General features: G+C 44.2%; 1 protein-coding gene across 1 annotated transcript in view; it reads right to left on the minus strand.

The window, feature by feature from the left end:
- The window catches only part of noa1 (nitric oxide associated 1), a 46,013-nt gene extending 27,611 nt beyond the window's left edge, over positions 1-18,402 (minus strand). The window contains exons 1-2 of the mRNA XM_059970111.1: positions 13,433-18,402; positions 3,155-3,319 (exon numbers count right to left, since the gene is read on the minus strand). Coding sequence (XP_059826094.1) covers positions 3,155-3,319; positions 13,433-14,573 — 1,306 coding nt within the window. The 5' untranslated portion in view covers positions 14,574-18,402. The remainder of the gene's footprint in view (positions 1-3,154; positions 3,320-13,432) is intronic.
- Between the last annotated feature and the right edge of the window lie 389 nt (positions 18,403-18,791).

An 18,791-nucleotide genomic window follows, 5' to 3' on the forward strand; every position in this document is an offset into this window, starting at 1 on the left:
TACAATGGCAGAATAATGACTGGAGTTTCTGGGAGCAAATTGGAAGGGCAAAATAGATTCGTCCCAAAGAAGTATGCTAAAGGGAGGATGTGGCAACTATGGCTGAGAAGGGAAGTCAAAGACAGCATAAAAGCAAAAGAGAACATATAATAGAGGAAGCTAGAAGATTGTGAAGCTTTTAAAAATCAACGGAAAGCAGCTAAAAAAGAAATAAAGAGAGAAAAGATGAAATATGAAGGTAAACTAGCCAATAATATAAAAGAGGATATAGATTTTTCAGATGTATAAATAGCAGAAGAGACATGAGAGTGGCTGTTGGCCCACTGAAAAATGATGCTGGAGAGGTAGTAATGGGGGACAAAGAAATGGAAGAACTCAATAAGTATTTTATGCCAGTCTTCACTGTGGAATACACTAGCAGTATCCTGGAGATTCAAGTGTGTCAGGGGGCAGAAGTGACCGTAGTTGCTCTTACTAAAGAGAATGTGCTTGGGAAGCTGAAAGATCTGAAGATAGATCAGTCACTTAGACCAGATGGACTATTTCCCAGGGTCCTGCAAGAGTTAGATAACGAGATTGTCAAGGCTTTGGTATCGATCTTTCAATCCTGGAATGGTTCCGGAGGATTGGAAAATTTCAAATGTCAATCTACTCTTTAAGAAGGGAGGGAGGCAAAAGACAGGACATTATAGGCTAGTTAGCTTGACTTCAGTGGTTGGTAAAATTTTGAAGTCCATTATTAAAGATGAGGTTTCAGGGTACTTGGAGGCAAATGATAAAATAGGCCAAAGTCAGCATAGTTTCCTTAGAGGGGAATCGTACTTGATACATCTGTTGGAATTCTTTGTGGAAATACAGGCAGAACAGACAAAGGAGAGTCAGTGGATGTTGTGTACTTGGATTTTCAGTAGGCCTTTGACAAGGCAACACACATAAGACAGCCATGGGATTATAGGAAAGATACCAGAATGGATAGAAGATTGGATGACTGGCTGGAGATAAAGATTAGGAATAAAAGATGACTGGCTGGCTCCTGGTGACTAGTGCTGCTCTGCAGGGTCAGTGTGGGAACTGCTTCTTTTTACATTATATGTCGATGATTTAAATGATGGAATTGATAGCTTTGTGGCTAAGTTTCTGGGCAATATGAAAATAGGTCGAGGGACAGGTATTGTTGAGGAAGCAGGGAGCCTGCAGAAGAACCCAGACAGATTGGAAGAATGAAGTGACAGATGGAATATAGTGTAAGGAAGTGTATGACCATGAACTTTGGTCAAAGGAATAAAGGCATGGACTACTTTCCAAACGGGGAGAAATGACAAAAATCAGCCATCAAGGGAAGTGATAAATGTGGGCTCACTTTTAACATTTGAGAAAAACTTGGACAGGTACATGGATGAGAGGTGTATGGAGGGATATGGTCCAGGTGCAGGTCAGTGGGACTAGGCAGAAAAATGGTTCAGCACAGCCAAGAAGGGCTAAAAGGCTTGTTTCTGTGCTGTAATGCTCTATGTTTCTAAGGGATCTTGGGACTTCTCATACAGGATTCCCTAAAAGTTAACTTGCAGGTTGAGTTAAGGAAAGCAAATGCAATGTTAGAATATATTTTGGGAGGACTGCTATATAAAAGCAAGGATGTAATGCAGGCCCTTATAAAGCATTGGCCAGACTGGACTTGGAGTACTGTGAGATTTGGGTGCTTAGATAAAGGATGTGCTAACACTAGAGAGTCCAAAAGAGATTCATGAGAGTAATCCTGGGAATGAAAGGGTTAACAAGAGGAGCATTTTATGGCTCTGGGCCTGTACTCACTGGACTTTAGCATCATGAGGGGGTTCTCATTGAAACCTATCGAATATTGAAAGGCCTAGATAGAATAGAGATGGAGAGGATGTTTCCTATTGTGAAGGAGTCTTGGACAGAGGGCACCGCCTCAGATAGGACATCCTTTCAGAACAGAGATCAGGAGGACTTTCTTTAGCCAGAAGCTGGTGAATCTGTGGAATTTAATACCATAGATGATTATGGAGGCCAACTGTGGAGGGTATATTTAAAGTGGAGGTTAATAATATTGATTAGTAAGGGTGTCAAAGGTTACAGTAAGAAGGCAGGAGAATGAGGTTGAGAGGGATAATAAATCAGCCATTGAATGGCGCAGCAGACTTAATGGGTCAAATGGCCTAATTCTGCTCCTATGTCTTATGGTCCAAAGTTAAACTCATCTACACATATGTACTGTAACAGTTTTGAACTAATACAACCTTAAAGGTAAACTTTGATTTATGAAGTGCTGTCAAATAGAATCATAATTTTGCCAGTGGTTTACACTTGAAATTCCTTTGGCTGGATAGCACAATGGCAGAACTTTAACCTGTTCCAAGTCGGGGTATGTGAAACAGCTTTACTGCATAACTTTAATGTAGTTTTTAGATATCATCAAAAGCAAAATGTAACAGCAACATGCATGGCTTTAGTTAAATGTCAAAGATTCAAAGTACATTTATTATCAAAGTATCTATGCGCTCTACAACCCTGAAATTTGTCTTCCCCACAGACAGTCACAAATCAAGGGAGAACCATGGAGCCAACCTGTTCAAAGAAAAGCATCAAACATCAACCTCTTCCTACACACACAAAAAAAATTGCACAAATGGTAACAAAAAAATGAGCAAAAACAAAATATAAAACACAAAGTCAGAAATTATATTTCAGTACAGTTCAGTGTGCATTATTTGCACACTGCCTTGATTCAAAAATCTCTCCAAAGTAGTGACAAAAAAAGTGTGACCAAAACTAGAACACATCTTAAAAACTGAGTTAAGAGTCCAAATGTGCAATCTGTCGCAATCAAATCTTGCTCCAGCAATATCTGGTGAAAGCATGAAGGGAGAGAATGATCACTTGAATGCAAGGACATGCCATGTGGGGGATTGTGGAGGGAGAGTGGTTTTCTTTTTGAAAACTACTAATAATTTTGAAATGCACAATTAAAAGTTTTACATGCATTAAAATTCACATATTCATGGGGGATAGTACTGTTTTATAATCAAATGACTACCAGTTATATGAGTCTGTTGTAAAGTCAGACTTTACATGTACGTATAGTAGTCCATAATCCTGTCACCTCAGATATCTGAACAAAAAAAATTGTTACCAATCAAGTAGCTATGTTTCTTCAGTTGCTGAAGATCTTTCAACTCTTCTTCATCAAGGTCATCTTCAGTCTGTGACTTAGCAGCTTTAAGTCTCTGTAAACGTTGAAACATTCTATGTGGTGTGGGGTTTATAATTGGAAATTTGAGAAGGTTCAGTGTAGTTCCTGTTAAAAATAAAATAAAGCAAATCTCAAAGTTCAAGAAAGCAACTTATAATGACTTCTCTGAAAAGTTTTATACTGCTCCAAATTGCTGTGATAGCTGGTTGTGCCAGCTACTGTGTGCAAATCCCAATTTACATTTGCAGACCCTTACTGAGGCATTGAGCAATGCAGAGTAAATAATGAGATAGACCAAGGAGAGCAGTAAAACAAATGAAATGAGGCTAGAAGGGCTGTGGAAATGCCACTGGGAAAAAAAATTCTTCGTAGAACTTTTCAAAGTAATAAGTGAACTAGTAAACCAGATGAGCTTAAGCAATATTTTACAACAGCAGGGATAAATCACCGATGACAGCTTTTTGCAAAGAAAAAGGATGTGTACAATGACATATAGTTCAGGAGGGAAGAATATGCCAAAAATTAGGAACACAGGTCCCAGTTAATGGGCAAGAACTGATCTATTAAAAGGGCAGGAAGGTAAAGGTAGTGATAGAAATTATCCTTTTTCATATTGAGATTAATCTTCCACTGGTGTTTTTCAAAAATGTTTCATAAGGTACTTTAACAAAGCAAAAATAATGTTTCCCCTCCAAGTTACTCACTATCCTGACTTGGAAACATTTCCTTCATTGTCGCTGGGTCAAAATCATAGAATTCCCTCTCTAACAGCACTGTGCGTGTTCAAGAAGGCAGTTCTTCACCACCTTTTCAAGGGCAACTAGGGATGGGCTTAGCCGGTGACACCCACATCCTGTAAGTGAATAAATAAAAAAAATTGAATACCCAACAGGTCATTGTTGCTAATATAGAAAAAAGATGTCGTGAACAGATGCAGAAAATCATTAAGGATCCTAAAGGTAGAAGCTTTAGGATCTACCTAAAGCTTTTTGGATCAAAGACCAAAAGAGCCCAAGGGCCTAGATCTACAGGGTTGGAGGTGAGTGTGGTTTCAGAAGGCAAGACCCGAATGTCAAACCCGCGACTGGTGAGTCTTGGGGTAAAATCCAAAGTTTGAGGCATGATGTCTATAAGTCCGTGGATCCGAGGACATGGACTGGAGCACCTGCAGTGGCCTCTCCGGGGTTGGAAGCCTGTCAGTGTGTACGTGTGGGTGGAGGGGATGGGAAAGGGGCTTGTTTTACTGTTATTACCTGTTTTTGTTTTTGTTTTGTTGTTCTGCAGAACACTGTGGGCATGCTATGTAGATGCTAGACTGTGCGGGCTGCGTGTAGCAAATCCTTAATGCAAACAGTGTTCCCTGCTGTAAAGTAAGCTGTTAGATAGCAAAGTTTAAGGATCACATACAAGGAACAGTCAAAGGAGACATTAGAGACTGCAGATGATTGAATCTGGAGCAAAAAACAATCTGCTGAAGAAACTCAGTGGGCCAAGCAGCATCTATGGGGAGGGGGGGGGAGGGAATTGTCACAAAAGGTCTGAGAGAGAAGGATGAAGAGTGGTAATTGTACGACAGGTGATTGGTGGACTTCAGGAGAGGTGAAAAATAATATTAAGGCATGACTACGCAAGCGCGTGGATGTCAGTGAGTTAGACCAGCAGGAAGAATTTAAAAAGAAGACAACTTTATAGAGCCGGCATTAGAGTGGGCTTTGGCGATAATGGGTTGAGGCGAGGTAAGTTACTTGTGAAAAATGGGAAGTACGTGTGTGAGGCCACATCTGTGCCAGGTACATCGAGCTGCAGCTCCTTAGGGACTGGGTTAGGGAACTGGAGATGCAGCTCGATGACCTTCATCTAGTCAGAGAAAGTGAGGTGGTGATAGAGAGGAGCCATAGGCAAGTAGTCACACCGGGGCCTCGGGAAACCCTGTCAGGAGTCAGGAGTAAAAAGGACAAGAGTCAGATACTAATAAGTACCCAAATGGCTGTCCCCCTTAACGATAAGTACTCCTGTTTAAATACGGTTGTGTGTGTGGGGGGAGGGGAATGAACTACCTGGGGGAAGCAACTGTAGCCACACCCCGGCACAGAGTCTGGCCCTGTGGCTCAGAAGGGTAGGGAAAGGAAGAGAATGGCAGCAATGATAGGGGACTCTATAGTTAGGGGGTCAGACAGGCGTCTGTGGATGCAGGGAAGCATGGATGCAGGGAAGCACGGATGCTAGTTTGCCTCCCAGGTGCCGGGGCCCGGGATGTTTCTGATCATATCCACGATACCGAGGTGGGAAGGTGAACAGCCAGAGGTTGTGGTTCATATTGGTACCAACAATATAGGTAGGAAAAGGGAGGAGGTCTTGAAAACAGACTTTAGGGAGTTAGGAAAGAAGCAGAGAAGCAGGACCTCAAAGGTAGTAATCTTGGGATTGCTGCCTGTGCCACGTGCCAGTGAGTATAGGAATAGGGCGAGCAGGAGGCAGAGATTCAGATTTCTGGATCATTGGGACCTCTTTTGGGGCAGGCATTACCTATACAAAAAGGACAGGTTGTACTTGAACCTGAGTGGGTGGAGACCAATATCCTGCCAGGGAGATTTGCTAAGCTTACTGGGGAGAGTTTAAACTAGAATTGCTGGGGTGTGGGAACTGAACTGAAGAGATGGAGGAAAGGACGGTTGGCTCAGAAATAGAGAAAGCTTGTAGGCAGCATGAGAGGGAGGATAGGCATGTGATAGAGAATGGATATACTCACACCAATGGTTTGAGATGTGTCAATTTAAATGCAAGGAGCATTATGAACAAAGTGGATGTGCTTAGAGTGTGGATCAGTACCTGGAGCTATGATGTTGTGGCCCTTACAGAGACTTGGATGGCTCAGGGGCAGGAATGGCTACTTAGAGTGCCAGACTTTAGATGTTTCTGGAAAGGACAGGGAGGGAGGCAAAAGAGGTGGGGGTGTGGCACTGTTGATCAGAGATAGTGTCTTGGCTGCAGAAAAGGAGAAGTCATGGAGGGATTGTCAGCTGTGTCTCTGTGACTGGAAGTTAGAAACAGGAAGGGGTCAATAACTCTACTGGGTGTTTTTTTTATAGACCACCCAATAGTAACAGGGACATCAAGGAACAGATAGTGAGACAGATTCTGGAATGGTGCAGTCATAACAGGGTTGCTGTTTCGGGAAATTTAAATTTCCCCAATATTGTTTGGCATCTCCTTAGAGCAAGGGATTTAGATGGGGTGGAGTTTGTTAGGTGTGTTCAGGAAGGTTTCCTGACACAGTATGTATATAAGCCTACAAGAGGAGATGCTGTACTTGATCTGGTATTGGGAACTGAATCTCTCAGTGGGAGAACATTTTGGAGATAGTATCACAATTCTATCTCCTTTACCATAGCATTGGAGAGGGATAGGAACTGCCAAGTTAGGAAAGCATTTAATTGGAGTAAGGGGAAATATGAAGCTATTAGGTGGGAATTTGAAAGCATATATTGGGAACAGATGTTCTCAGGGAAATGTACCGCAGAAATGTGGCAGGGGATACTTGCATGGTGTTCTGCATAGGTACATTCTAATGAGACAGGAAAGGATGGTAGCATACAGGATCTGTAGTGTACAAAGGTAGTTGAAAATCTAGTCAAGAAGAAAAGCTTACGAAAGGTTAAAAAAAACTAGGTAATGATAGAGATCTAGAAGATTATTTGGCTTGCCGAAAGGAGCTTAAAAACGAAATTAGGAGAACCAGAAGGGGCCGTGAGAAGGCCTTGGCAGATAGGATTAAGTAAAACCCCAAGGCATTCTTCAAGCATGCGAAGAGCAAGAGGATAAGACGTGAGAGAATAGGACCAATCAAGTGTGACAGTGGAAAAGTGTGCAAGGAACTGGAAGAAATAGCAGAGGTACTTAATGAATACTTTGCTTCAATATTCACTATGGAAAAGGATCTTGGTGATTGTAGGGATGATTTACAGCGGACTGAAAAGCTTGAGCATGTAGATATTAAGAAAGAGAATGTGCTGGAGCTTTTGGAAAGCATCAAGTTGGATAAGTCACTGGGACTGGATGAGATGTACCCCAGGCTACTGTGGGAAGTGAGGGAGGAGATTGCTGAGCCTCTGACAATTATCTTTACATCATCAATGGGGATGGGAGAGGTTCTGAAGAATTGGAGGGTTGCTGATGTTGTTTCCTTATTCAAGAAAAAGAGTAGAGATAGTTTAGGAAATTACAGACCAGTGAGTCTTACTTCAGTGATTCATAAGTTGATGGAGAAGATCCTGAGAGGCAAGATTTATGAACACTTGGAGAGGCATAATATGATTAGGAATCGTCAGCATGGCTTTGTCAATGGCAGGTCATGCCTTATGAGCCCGATTGAATTATCTGAGGATGTGACTAAACACATTGACGAAGGAAGAGCAGCAGGTGTAGTGTATATGGATTTCAGCAAGGCATTTGATAAGGTACCCCATGCAAGGCTTATTGAGAAAGTAAGGAGGCATGGGATCCGAGGGGACCTTGCTTTGTGGATCCAGAACTGGCTTTCACACAGAAGGCAAAGTGTGGTTGTAGACAGGTCATATTCTGCATGGAGGTCAGTGACCCGTGGTGTGCCTCAGGGATCTATTCTGGGACCCCTTCTCTTTATGACTTTTATAAATGATCTGGATGAGGAAATGGAGGGATGGGTTAGTAAATTTGCTGATGACACAAAGGCATACGGTGTATTGGCCTTCATCAACCATGGGATTGAGTTTAGGATCTGGGAGGTAATGTTACAGCTATATAGGACCCTGGTCAGATCCCATTTGGAGTACTGTGCTCAGTTCTGGTTGCCTCACTACAGGAAGGATGTGGAAACTATAGAAAGAATTCAGAGGAGATTTACAAGGATGTTGCCTGGATTAGGGAGCATGCCTTATGAGAATAGGTTGAGTGAACTTGGTCTTTTCTCCTTGGAGCGATGAAGGATGATAGGTGACTTGATAGAGGTGTATAAGATGATGAGAGGCATTGATCGTGTGGATAGTCAGAGGCTTTTTCCCAGGGCTGAAATGGCTAGCATGAAAGGGCACAGTTTTAAGGTGCTTGAAAGTAGGTACAGACCAGATGTCAGCCATAAGTTTTTTTACGCAGAGTGGTGAGTGTGTGGAATGGGCTGCCGGCGATGGTGGTGGAGGCGGATACAATAGGGTCTTTTAAGAGACACCTGAATAGGTACATGGAGCTTAGAAAAATAGAGGGCTATGTGTAAACTGAGGTAATTTCTAAAGTCAGTACATGTTCGGCACAGCTTTGTGAGCCGAAGGGCCTGTATGATATGCTGGTTTCAACAGGTATGGGAGGGGGGTTGGACCAAGGAGGCAGTGGCAGATGGATGATGGAGGAGGACAAAGGCAAAAACATTAAAAAAATTTAAAGCAACACACACAAAATGCTGGTGGAGCACAGCAGGCCAGGCAGCATCTATAAGGAGAAGCACTGTCGACGTTTCGGGCTGAGACCCTTCGTCAGGACTAACCGAAAAGAAAGATAGTAAGAGATTTGAAAGTAGTGGGGGGAGGGGGAAATGCAAAATGATAGGAGAAGACCGGAGGGGGTGGGATGAAGCTCTGAGCTGGAAAGGTGATTGGCGAAAGTGATACAGAGCTGGAGAAGGGAAAGGATCATGGGATGGGAGGCCAAGGGAGAAAGAAGTGGGGGGAGCACCAGAGGGAGATGGAGAACAGGCAGAGTGATAGGCAGAGAGAGAGAGAAAAACAACTAAAATGTCAGGGATGGGGTAAGAAGGTGAGGAGGGGCATTAACAGAAGTTAGAGTAGTCAATGTTCATGCCATCAGGTTGGAGGCTACCCAGCCGGTATATAAGGTGTTGTTCCTCCAACCTGAGTGTGGCTTCATCTTGATAGTAGAGGAGGCCATGGATAGACAGATCAGAATGGGAATGGGACGTAGAATTAAAATACGTGGCCACTGGGAGATCCTGCTTTTTCTGGCGGACCGAGCGTAGGTGATCAGCGAAACGGTCTCCCAGTCTGTGTCGGGTCTCACCAATGTATAAAAGGCCACATCAGGAGCACCAGATGCAGTATACCACACCAGCCGACTCACAGGTGAAGTGTCGCCTCACCTGGAAGGACTGTCTGGGGCCCTGAATGGTGGTAAAGGAGGAAGTGTAAGGGCAGGTGTAGCACTTGTTCCGTTTACAAGGATAAGTGCCAGGAGGGAGATCAGTGGGAACGGATGGGGGGGGGGGGGGGGACGAGTGGACAAGGGAGTTGCATAGGGAGTGATCCCTGCGGAAAGCAGAAGGTGGGGGGGAGGGAAAGATGTGCTCGGTAGTGGGATTCCATTGGAGATGGCAGAAGTTACGGAGAATTATACGTTGAACCAAGAGGCTGGTGGAGTGGTAGGTAAGGACAAGGGGAACCCTATCCAGAGTGGGGTGGTGGGTGGATGGGGTGAGGGCAGATGTGCGGGAAATGGGAGAGATGTGTTGGGAGCAGAGTTGATGGTGGAAGTAGGGAAGCCCCTTTGTTTAAAAAAGGAAGACATCTCCTTCGTCCTGGAATGAAAAGCCTCATCCTGAGAGCAGATGCGGTGGAGACGGAGGAATTGTGAGAAGGGGATAAGATTTTTGCAAGAGACAGGGTGGGAAGATTTTAAAAAGTTAATGGCTGATGCAGCAAAATGGGAGGGTTGAAGGCAGTTGCTAGAGGGTGATAAGCAGGAACAAAAAGAGCCATCAGTGCTGGGATCTGATTATGTAAACAAAACTTTAGAAAGAGATGAATGCCAGATGGAACCAGAATCTCACATAGTGCTTACTGTATTTGTCAATGTGGTGCGGAGAGCGAGTTTGTAAATCTGGCGGGGTCAAAGGATGTTTGTGAACCACAAGGGTGGCACGCCATGGGAGGGGTGCGGAACAGAGGGCAGAGGAGTTCCAGGGGAGGCATAGGGGTAGACAAACTCAGCCCTCAGACACCAAGTGTCATTTGATTCTAAGCAATTATTTTATTGATCATTATTGAATGCCTGTCTAGTGTTTCTCAACTCCCTCTCCTCTCCTTTTCCCAACCATGATTCCCCTCTTCTTGCCCGCTTCCCAATCTCAGTCCACAATAGAGACCCATATCAGAACCAGGTTTATCATCACTCACGTATGTCACAAAATTTGTTTCTTTTTCATGGCAGCAGTAGAGTGCAACACAGAAAACTACTACAGTACTGCGCAGAAGTCAGGCACACTAGATAAGATTATGTGCCGAAGACTTGCACAGTACCATATAGGTCAAGCAGTCTTACAGTTTTAGCCAGCTGATGCCCCCCACCACTGCTTAAATAAACCAACAAACCCACTACCTTTCTCTGTATCCTGGATGAAAGGGGTTGTTTTGTTGTTTTTCTGAGCAATGTGCACATGCTACGTTGGCGCTGGAATATGTGGCGACACTTGCAGGCTGCCCCCAGCACATCCTAAAACGTTGTTATTGCAAAAGACGTGTTTCATTATATGTTTCCATGTATCCAGGATAAATCTGAACCTCAGTGAATAGTCTGAAACCTAGAAGCACTGCCTGAGAATATAGTGGAATCAGATATAATTATTACACTTAAGAGGTGTTTTTCCAGACAGGAGACAAGGTCCTAATGTGGGAAAATGGAATTAGTATGGATCAACAAAGTGGTCAGAATAGACATGGTGAGCTAAGGGGTCTATTTCTGTGATGTGCATATGTTCTAATTCCCTTTTCCCAACAGGATTAACAGGGAATCCTAGAATGGTTTCTCTGAAGTGCTGGGTGACACGAGTCCATTCAACAAACTAAAGGAGACAGTTCATGGATTGTGTCAATTATCTGTAAAACAAAGTTATCACCAAAAGAGAGGACATTTCATGGGACCTTTTCTATATGCCACCATCAGTGCAGAACTGAGAGTTCAGTGGATTGGCCAATACTTCCTGAGCAGTTGCTCACCTGCTGAAATTAATACATTTCTTTGGTAAATCTTCTAGATGCCTTCAGAATAATTTTTTATTTCCAGTATTTGCATTTTTTTTCCATTTTCTAATCTAGTCACATCCAAATTAACAGGGAGGGAGGTATTGGGAGACCTTAAAGTGCATTAGGGTGGATAACTCCCCAAGGCCTGATGTAGTACATTCTTGGACTTATGAGAAACTATATGGATGAGAGGGGTATGGAGGGATATGGCCCAGGTGCAAGTCAGTGGGACTAGGCAGATATATGGTTCGGCACAGCCAAGAAGGGCCAAAGGGCCTGTTTCTGTGCTGTAATGTTCTATGGTTCTAAACTAGAGGAAAAATTGTGGAGGCACTTGCAGAGTTTTTGTTTTCTCAGGCTGTAGGTAAGATTCTGGAGGACTGTAGCTAGTATCTAGTGTGGGTACCATCAAATTTCAGTTCTTAGAGTGAGACTTCCATCTTTGTTAAAATCCTTTACCAGGTGGTCTCAAAATCCACTTGTGCGGCACAGTAGTTTTTTTGCTGTCAAAGTCAATCCTACGGCCATTGCGAAAGCAATGTTCTGCTGCGACCAATTTTACTACCTGTACCCAGCTGGAAGCCAGAGAAGAGTTCATTCCTTATATACACAGGAAAGCACAAGATCCTTTTTTAAGGTTGTTGAATCTGACATCAGTAGTTAAGTTGCTTGAGGGCAGGATCTACAAACATTTGGAGGTTCAGGGATTGATTTGGGAATCAGCACAGCTTTGGGTATGGGATGTTATGTCTGACAAATCTCCTGGGGTGCAGTCAGGTAGAGCAGTAGATGTTTAGCTAGGCCTTTTCCAAGCTCCATTATTGCACACTCGTCTTGATGCTTCGATTCCCTTGCATCCAGGGGCAGCTGGCTGATTGGGTTCATCATTGACTCAGTGACAGGGTAATGCTCAAAGGTTATTTCTCAGACTGGATGCCTGTATCTAGCAATGTGCCACAGGGGTCAGAGCTAGAACCTTTGTTTTCTTTTAATATAATATATATAAATTATTTGTTAGTGAATGCACAAGGTACAATTAGTGAATCTGTGGATGATTCAAAAGCAGCTGGTGCTGTAGGCACTGTAGAGGGCTATGCAAAATTACAGAGGTAAAGTATGTGGACTGAAAATTGGCAAAGGGCTTTCAATTCAGATAACTGTGATATTGAATCTGGGAGATCAAACCAGTGTTGGACATACACTGTGAATGATAGGGCTCGAGGAGTGCAAGTGCAGAGTTCAATGACAGTGGCATCACAGATTGTCAGTGAAGTGTTTGGCATGCAGTTGTTCATCAGTCAGTGGTACTGTGTACAGGAGTTGGGAAGTTATGTTGATGAGGCTACACTTGGGAGTGTTGTATACTGTTTTGATCACCCTTAATGATATCCTTAAACTAGAATGAGTACAGAAAAGATTTACCAGAATATTACCTGGTCTTGAAGGCCTGCGTTACAAAGTGAGTTTGTGTAGATTTTACTTTCAGGAGTTTAAGAGACTGAAAATTGTTCTGATAGAGGTATATTAAGATAATGAGATAGGGTAAAAGCAGTCTTTATTCTGGGGCGGAGGCTCATACACAAAATGTGGTGCATATCTGAAATGAGATGCCAGATGGTTGAGGCAGGCACATTAGCAATGTTTAAAAACTATCTAGACAAGTACATGGAGGGCTATGACTAGATCACTGGTAACAATCAGCATGAATGAATTCAGTGAGTCAGGCATATTTAGGTGTGTTGCATATGTCCAGCATCTGCAGTCTCTTGTGTCAAAATGGATGAGTTGGGCAGAATGGCCTGTTCCCCTGCTATATGACTAAGAAAATCAATTAAACTGCAAATGCCAGAAATCTGAAATAAAAATAAAAACTGCTGAAAAATCGAGCAGGTTAAGCAGCCTCTCTAGAAAGAGGCACAGTCAACCTTCAGGTTGAAGACCTTTCAAAGTTCAAGTATTTTGTGTTAACTCTCCCGTTTTGTTCCATATCACTCCCTATTATTGTACATTATCAAACCTTTTGATCCTTTAATCATTTTTGCTCCTCACTGATTTTTCCTTTAGGATTCACCTCCACATCCACCTGTCTGGGTTTCAGTAGTTGTTATATTTGCATGTGTTACATTGTCATTGGCCTGAAAAGTTAACGATTTCTGAGATATTGCCTGGTCACTTTTAGCATGTTCCTCCTTTCATTGGAAGCTGCTCAACTTACCCGGCCAGCGGGACACTGTGGCTCTCTGGATGACATCGGAGGCTTTGGACTTGCAGTAATCCGAGTGGAGAAGGGTGTTGAAGAGGGTGGATTTGCCCACGTTGGTGCCGCCGACCAGGTAGACGTCCCCCTGAAATTTCCATGTGTTCTGCAAACGGGAAATTAATGTCTCGATGCCATAGCCGGTCTTGGCGCTGATGAGGTGCACGTCTCCTTTGCTTTGAGGCTCGGCCCACAAACCGGCTTGACTGCACAGCTGGAGCACCTGGCGCCGGAGTCTCTGCAAGTAGCGGGGGTTGTCGGCCGGAATCAGGTCGGTCTTATTAGCCAACACCAGCACACTGTTGTGCTCGCTCAACAAAGGCAACAAGTCGGCGATCAGCCCGCAGCCGCTGCTCAGGTCAAGTAGGTCCAGCATGTAGAGCACCAGGGCTTTGTGCCGGCCGACCCTCCCCATCATGCGCTGGTAATCGGCGAGCGGCACCTGCACCTCCAGGGCCTTCTGGTGGTGGACGAGGAGGAAGCAGCGCTGGCACACAGCGCGTCGCAGAGCGGCCGCGCCGACCGCCGCCAGCTGCTTGTACTTCTCGCTCGGTAAATAGCCGGCCAGCGAGGGGTCGGTGCAATGCAGCACGGCGCCGCAGCCTGAGCACGGGCAGGAGCTGGGCTGCTGCAGCGGGTCTGCGGTGCCGTATAACCGGTGTTCCCCACGCCGGGCTGGGGCCGCCTCCACTCCCGCTTGGCACCGTTGCCGCCGCTTCCTCTTGGACGGGAGTTCGGGCGGCGGGAAGCTCGGATCGGTCACCACTGGCTCGGCACTCCGTGCGGGCTTCTGAGCCTCTACTCCCCCGGCCGGCTTCAACGCTTCTAAGGCGAGCAGTTGGCGGCGCAGCGCCCCGAGTAAAGGGGCGACCTCGCGGCTTTCCGCCGGTGCCGCCTGAGCAACGAGCGCCCGTGCTTGGGTCAAAACCTCATCCTCGTCTTCCGTTTCGGCCGCGTACTCCGCGAACACCATCTCCTCCGGCTTGCCCAGCTCCACCGCCGTGTATCCGAACTTGATGCCCGCCACCCGCCGCAAGCCTGACAGCGCTCGGGCGTGCGCGGCCCAGCGGAAAACCCGGCGGCCCAGCGATCGCGCCATTCCCGCACCGGCGCTCGCGTACGTCGCCTCCTAGGGGACGTGTGCGCAATTCCCAGTCTCCGTGCAAAGGCCGCAGCGCAGTCACACACCAAGTCAGGGTCGTTGGCATGTGCATGAAGGACTTGGTGTAGTCTGTACATTTTACGGGTGGTACACACTAGCAGTTACTATGTGCTAGTCGTGGAAGCAATAAATTTTTGAAATGTGGCCATTAATCACCCACCTTGAAAGTTAAAGAACTGCTTAAGTGTGTTTGCTATTGCATTCAAACATATTCCTGACTTGCATCTTGTATTTACCAGAAGAGCATTAGTGCCATGATATTTATTTGACTTGTCCTGGTGAGTTTCTAGTTCATGATGACACCAAGGATACTGATGGCAATGGTAATAATTGCCACTATTAATGTCATTACCTGAAAGTCTGGAGACTGGTGCAGAAGCCCATGACCGACCTTATTGCTTCTCTCCAATTGAGGCGTTGACCAAGGTTGAAGTCGACAAGGATGAGAGTGGAAGATGGGCAGGTGTTTGGCACTGTCTGCCTGTGCTTGATAACTTTTCCTCTCCTGCTTGCGAGCTGTAGTCCGTAAGATATAGGAGCAGAATATGGCCATTTTGCCCACTGAATTTACTCTGCCATTTCACCATGGTTGATCATTTTCCCTCTCAGCCCCAATCTCCTACCTTCTCCCTTTATCCCTTCATGCCCTGACCAATCAAGAATCTATCAACCACTGCCTTAAGTATACCCAGTGACTTGGCCTCCACAGCCACTTGTGGCAACGATTTACACAAATTCAGCCCTTTTGGCTAAAAAAACTTCTCAATGGGTTTCAATGAGGTCACCCCTCATTCTTCTGAATTCCAGTGAGTAGAGACCCTGAGCCATCAAATGCTCTTCATATGACAAGCCTTTCAATTTTTGTGAAGCTCCTTTGAATCTCTCAAATATCAACACATCCTTTCCCAGGTAAGGGACCCAAAACTGCTCACAATACTCCAAGCGAGGCTTCACCAGTGACTAATAAAGCCTCAAAATTACATCCTTGCTTTTATAATCTAGTCATCTCGAAATTAATGCTATCGTCACATTTGCTTTCCTCACCACTCAACCTGCAAATTAATCTTTGCGCAAGGACTCCCAAGTCCCTCTGAACCTCGCATTTTTGAATTTTCTCTCCATTTAGAAAATAGTCTACTCTCTGATTTCTTCTCTTTAAGTATATGACCATATACTTCATGACACTGTATTCCATCTTTTTTGCCCATTCTCCTAATCGGTCTAAGTCCTTCGGTTGTTTCTCTACTTCCTCAAAACAACCTGCCCCTCCACCTATCTTCGTATTGTCTGCAAAATTTACCACAAGGCTATCTATTCCATGATCCAAGTCATTAACATATTGTATAATGTAAAAGGAAGTGGTCCCAACTCAGACCCCTATGGAAAACCACTAGTCACTGGCAGCCAACCAGAAAAAGCTCCCTTTATTTCCACTCTTTGCCTCCTGCCAATCAGCCACTGCTTTATCCATGCTAGTATTTTTCCTGTAATACCATGGGCTCTTAACTTGTTAAACAGCCTCATGTGTGACATCTTGTCAAAGGCCTTTTTAAAATCCAAGTGCACAATATCCACCAATTCTCCTTTATCTATCCTGCACGTTATATCTTCAAAGAATTCCAACAAATTTGCCAGGCAAGATTTTCCCTTGAGGAAACTATGCTGACTATGGCCTATTTTATCATGTGCCTCCAAGTACCCTGAAACCATATCTTTAACAATCGACTCCAATATTTTCCTAACCAATGAGATCAAACTAACTGGCTCATAGTTTTCTTCTGCCTTTCTTGAAGAGTAAAAAGACATTTGCAATTTTCTATTCCTTCAGAACCATGCCAGAATCAAATGATTCTTGAACAATCATTACTAACATCTCTACAATCTCTTCAGCCACTTCTTTCAGAACCCTGGTGTGTACACCCTCTGGTCCAGGTGACTTATCTACTTTCAGACCTTTCAGTTTCCCAAGAACCTTCTCCCTAGTAATGGCAACTTCACACACCTCTACCCACTGACACTTGAACTTCCAGCATCCTGCTGGTGTCCTCCACACTGAGGACATGCAAAATACTCTATCAGCTCATCTGCCATTTTCTTGTCCCTCATTACAACCTCTCCAGCATCATTTCCCAGCAGCCTACTCTCAACTCTCTTACACTCTGTGTATTTGAAGAAACCTTTGGTATCCTTGAATATTATTGACTATTTTTGTATTCCATCTTTTCCTTCTTAATGACTTCTTTAGTTGCCTTCTGGGGGTTTTTAAAAGCTTCCCAATCCTCTAATTTCCTATTAATTTTTGCTCTATTGTACACTCCTCTCTTTAGCGTTTATGTTGGCATTGACTTCCCTGGTTAGCTATGGTTGTGTCATCTTGCCTTCAGAAGACTTCTTCCTCTTTAGGATGTATATATCCTGTACCTTCTGAATCACATCCAGAAATTCCAGTCTTTGCTGCTCTGCCATCATCTCTGCCAGTGTTCTTTTCCAATCATTTCTGGCCAACTCCTCTCTCATGCTTCTGTAATTATCTTTACTCGAAAGTAATACTGATACTGTGATGGAATCTTTACTCATTATGGACTGTCTTTAAGAACCATATCTGTAAGACAGAGGGAGACAGTGCCAGCAGTTTGTGAGTGAGAGAGAGAGATATATATGATGGACAGCTGATGTTCAGCACAATGATATTTAAACGAGCGCCACTGCTTGTTTCACAGGACACAGACACATGAAGGCTGGTGGTGGAAATTGCCACTGAACTTTTAAGTACCCACAGAGGGTGGGGCTGAGGATTAATTAAGAGGAATCAATCAGTGACTATTAGTGCATGTAAAGGGCGACCCTGTGGAATCTACCAGTGTGTCTAACCCTTGCCTGGGTTGGTAGATTATCACTTGAAGACAGCGCTCTTAAGTTGGTCACATTTGGCTGACTTGGAAGATTTGGAGGACATCGAGGAGGATCGATGACACCTGTTTATTCAGATTACAAGTAGCTCTCTCTCACTTCAATCCCATGCATCTGAACAGAACTTTTACGTGTAAGACGGTAACTCTTGCCACCTGAGCTTGAATAAGTTTGGGAACTTTATTTATACGTATATATGCATAACACCGTTAACTCTTGATTTACCTGGTTTAAGTTACTATATTACATAGTTACTAATAGAACAGCAAAACCAGACTCCGGGGTGTTCTATTGCTGCTGAGACTTCTACAGGGTTGAGTGTGTAACAATACTTTAGACTAATCCTTCTCCTTCTCAAATTGCAGGGTAAATTCTATTATATTATGATCACTTTCCCCTCAGAGTTCTCTTATAATAAGCTCTTTAATCAATTCCAGTTCATTGCACAAAGCCAACCCAGAATAGCTGATCTCTCAGTGGGTTCAACTACAAGATTTCTATAAAAACCATCTCGCAGGTATTCTAGAAGTTTCCTCTCCAGCACCAACCTGATTTTCCTTCTCTATGTGCATATTGAAGTCCCCCATGAACATTGTAACATTGCCCTTTTGATGTCCATTTTCTATCTTCTGCCAGTGGAGTGTGCAGGAGTCTTGCAATCCATGTTGCAAGGAATGACTGGAGAGGCTGTAGGTTTGTTTTGAGGGACTTTGAGGTTCATGTTGGATGTGTTTCTGCATTCTGGTTACCTTTTTTCTGCTGTTCTTGAGCAGTTTGATCAGGGTAATTGCTGCAGACTGGGCACTTTGGTAAAGAATGGTTCTGCAGCCTGTAGTGGGCCAACATTGCAGAGTTGAACTGAAATAAACTGAATACTACTGGACTCCTGGTTTGATGTTTGTTATTCTATGGGTTGCTATTTGCTGAATTTGTTCATTTGGTTTGTGCTATGGGTGATGTTTTCTTGAATGGGTTCCATGGTGTTTCTTCCTTTTGTGGCTACCTGCCAGAGGACAAATCTCACAGTTCTGTTAGACCATAAGATATAGGAGCAGAAGTAGGCCATTCAGCCCATTGAGTCTGTTCCACCATTCAATCATGGGCTGATCCAATTCTTCCTGTCATCCCCACCCCCCTGCCTTTACCCTGTACTCTTTGATGCCCTGGCTAATCAAGAACCTATCTCTGCCTTAAATACACCCAATTAATTGTCCTCAACAGCCACACGTGGCAACAAATTCCATG

Source organism: Hypanus sabinus, chromosome 5, assembly GCF_030144855.1.
Source record: "Hypanus sabinus isolate sHypSab1 chromosome 5, sHypSab1.hap1, whole genome shotgun sequence".
Lineage (NCBI taxonomy): Eukaryota > Metazoa > Chordata > Chondrichthyes > Myliobatiformes > Dasyatidae > Hypanus > Hypanus sabinus.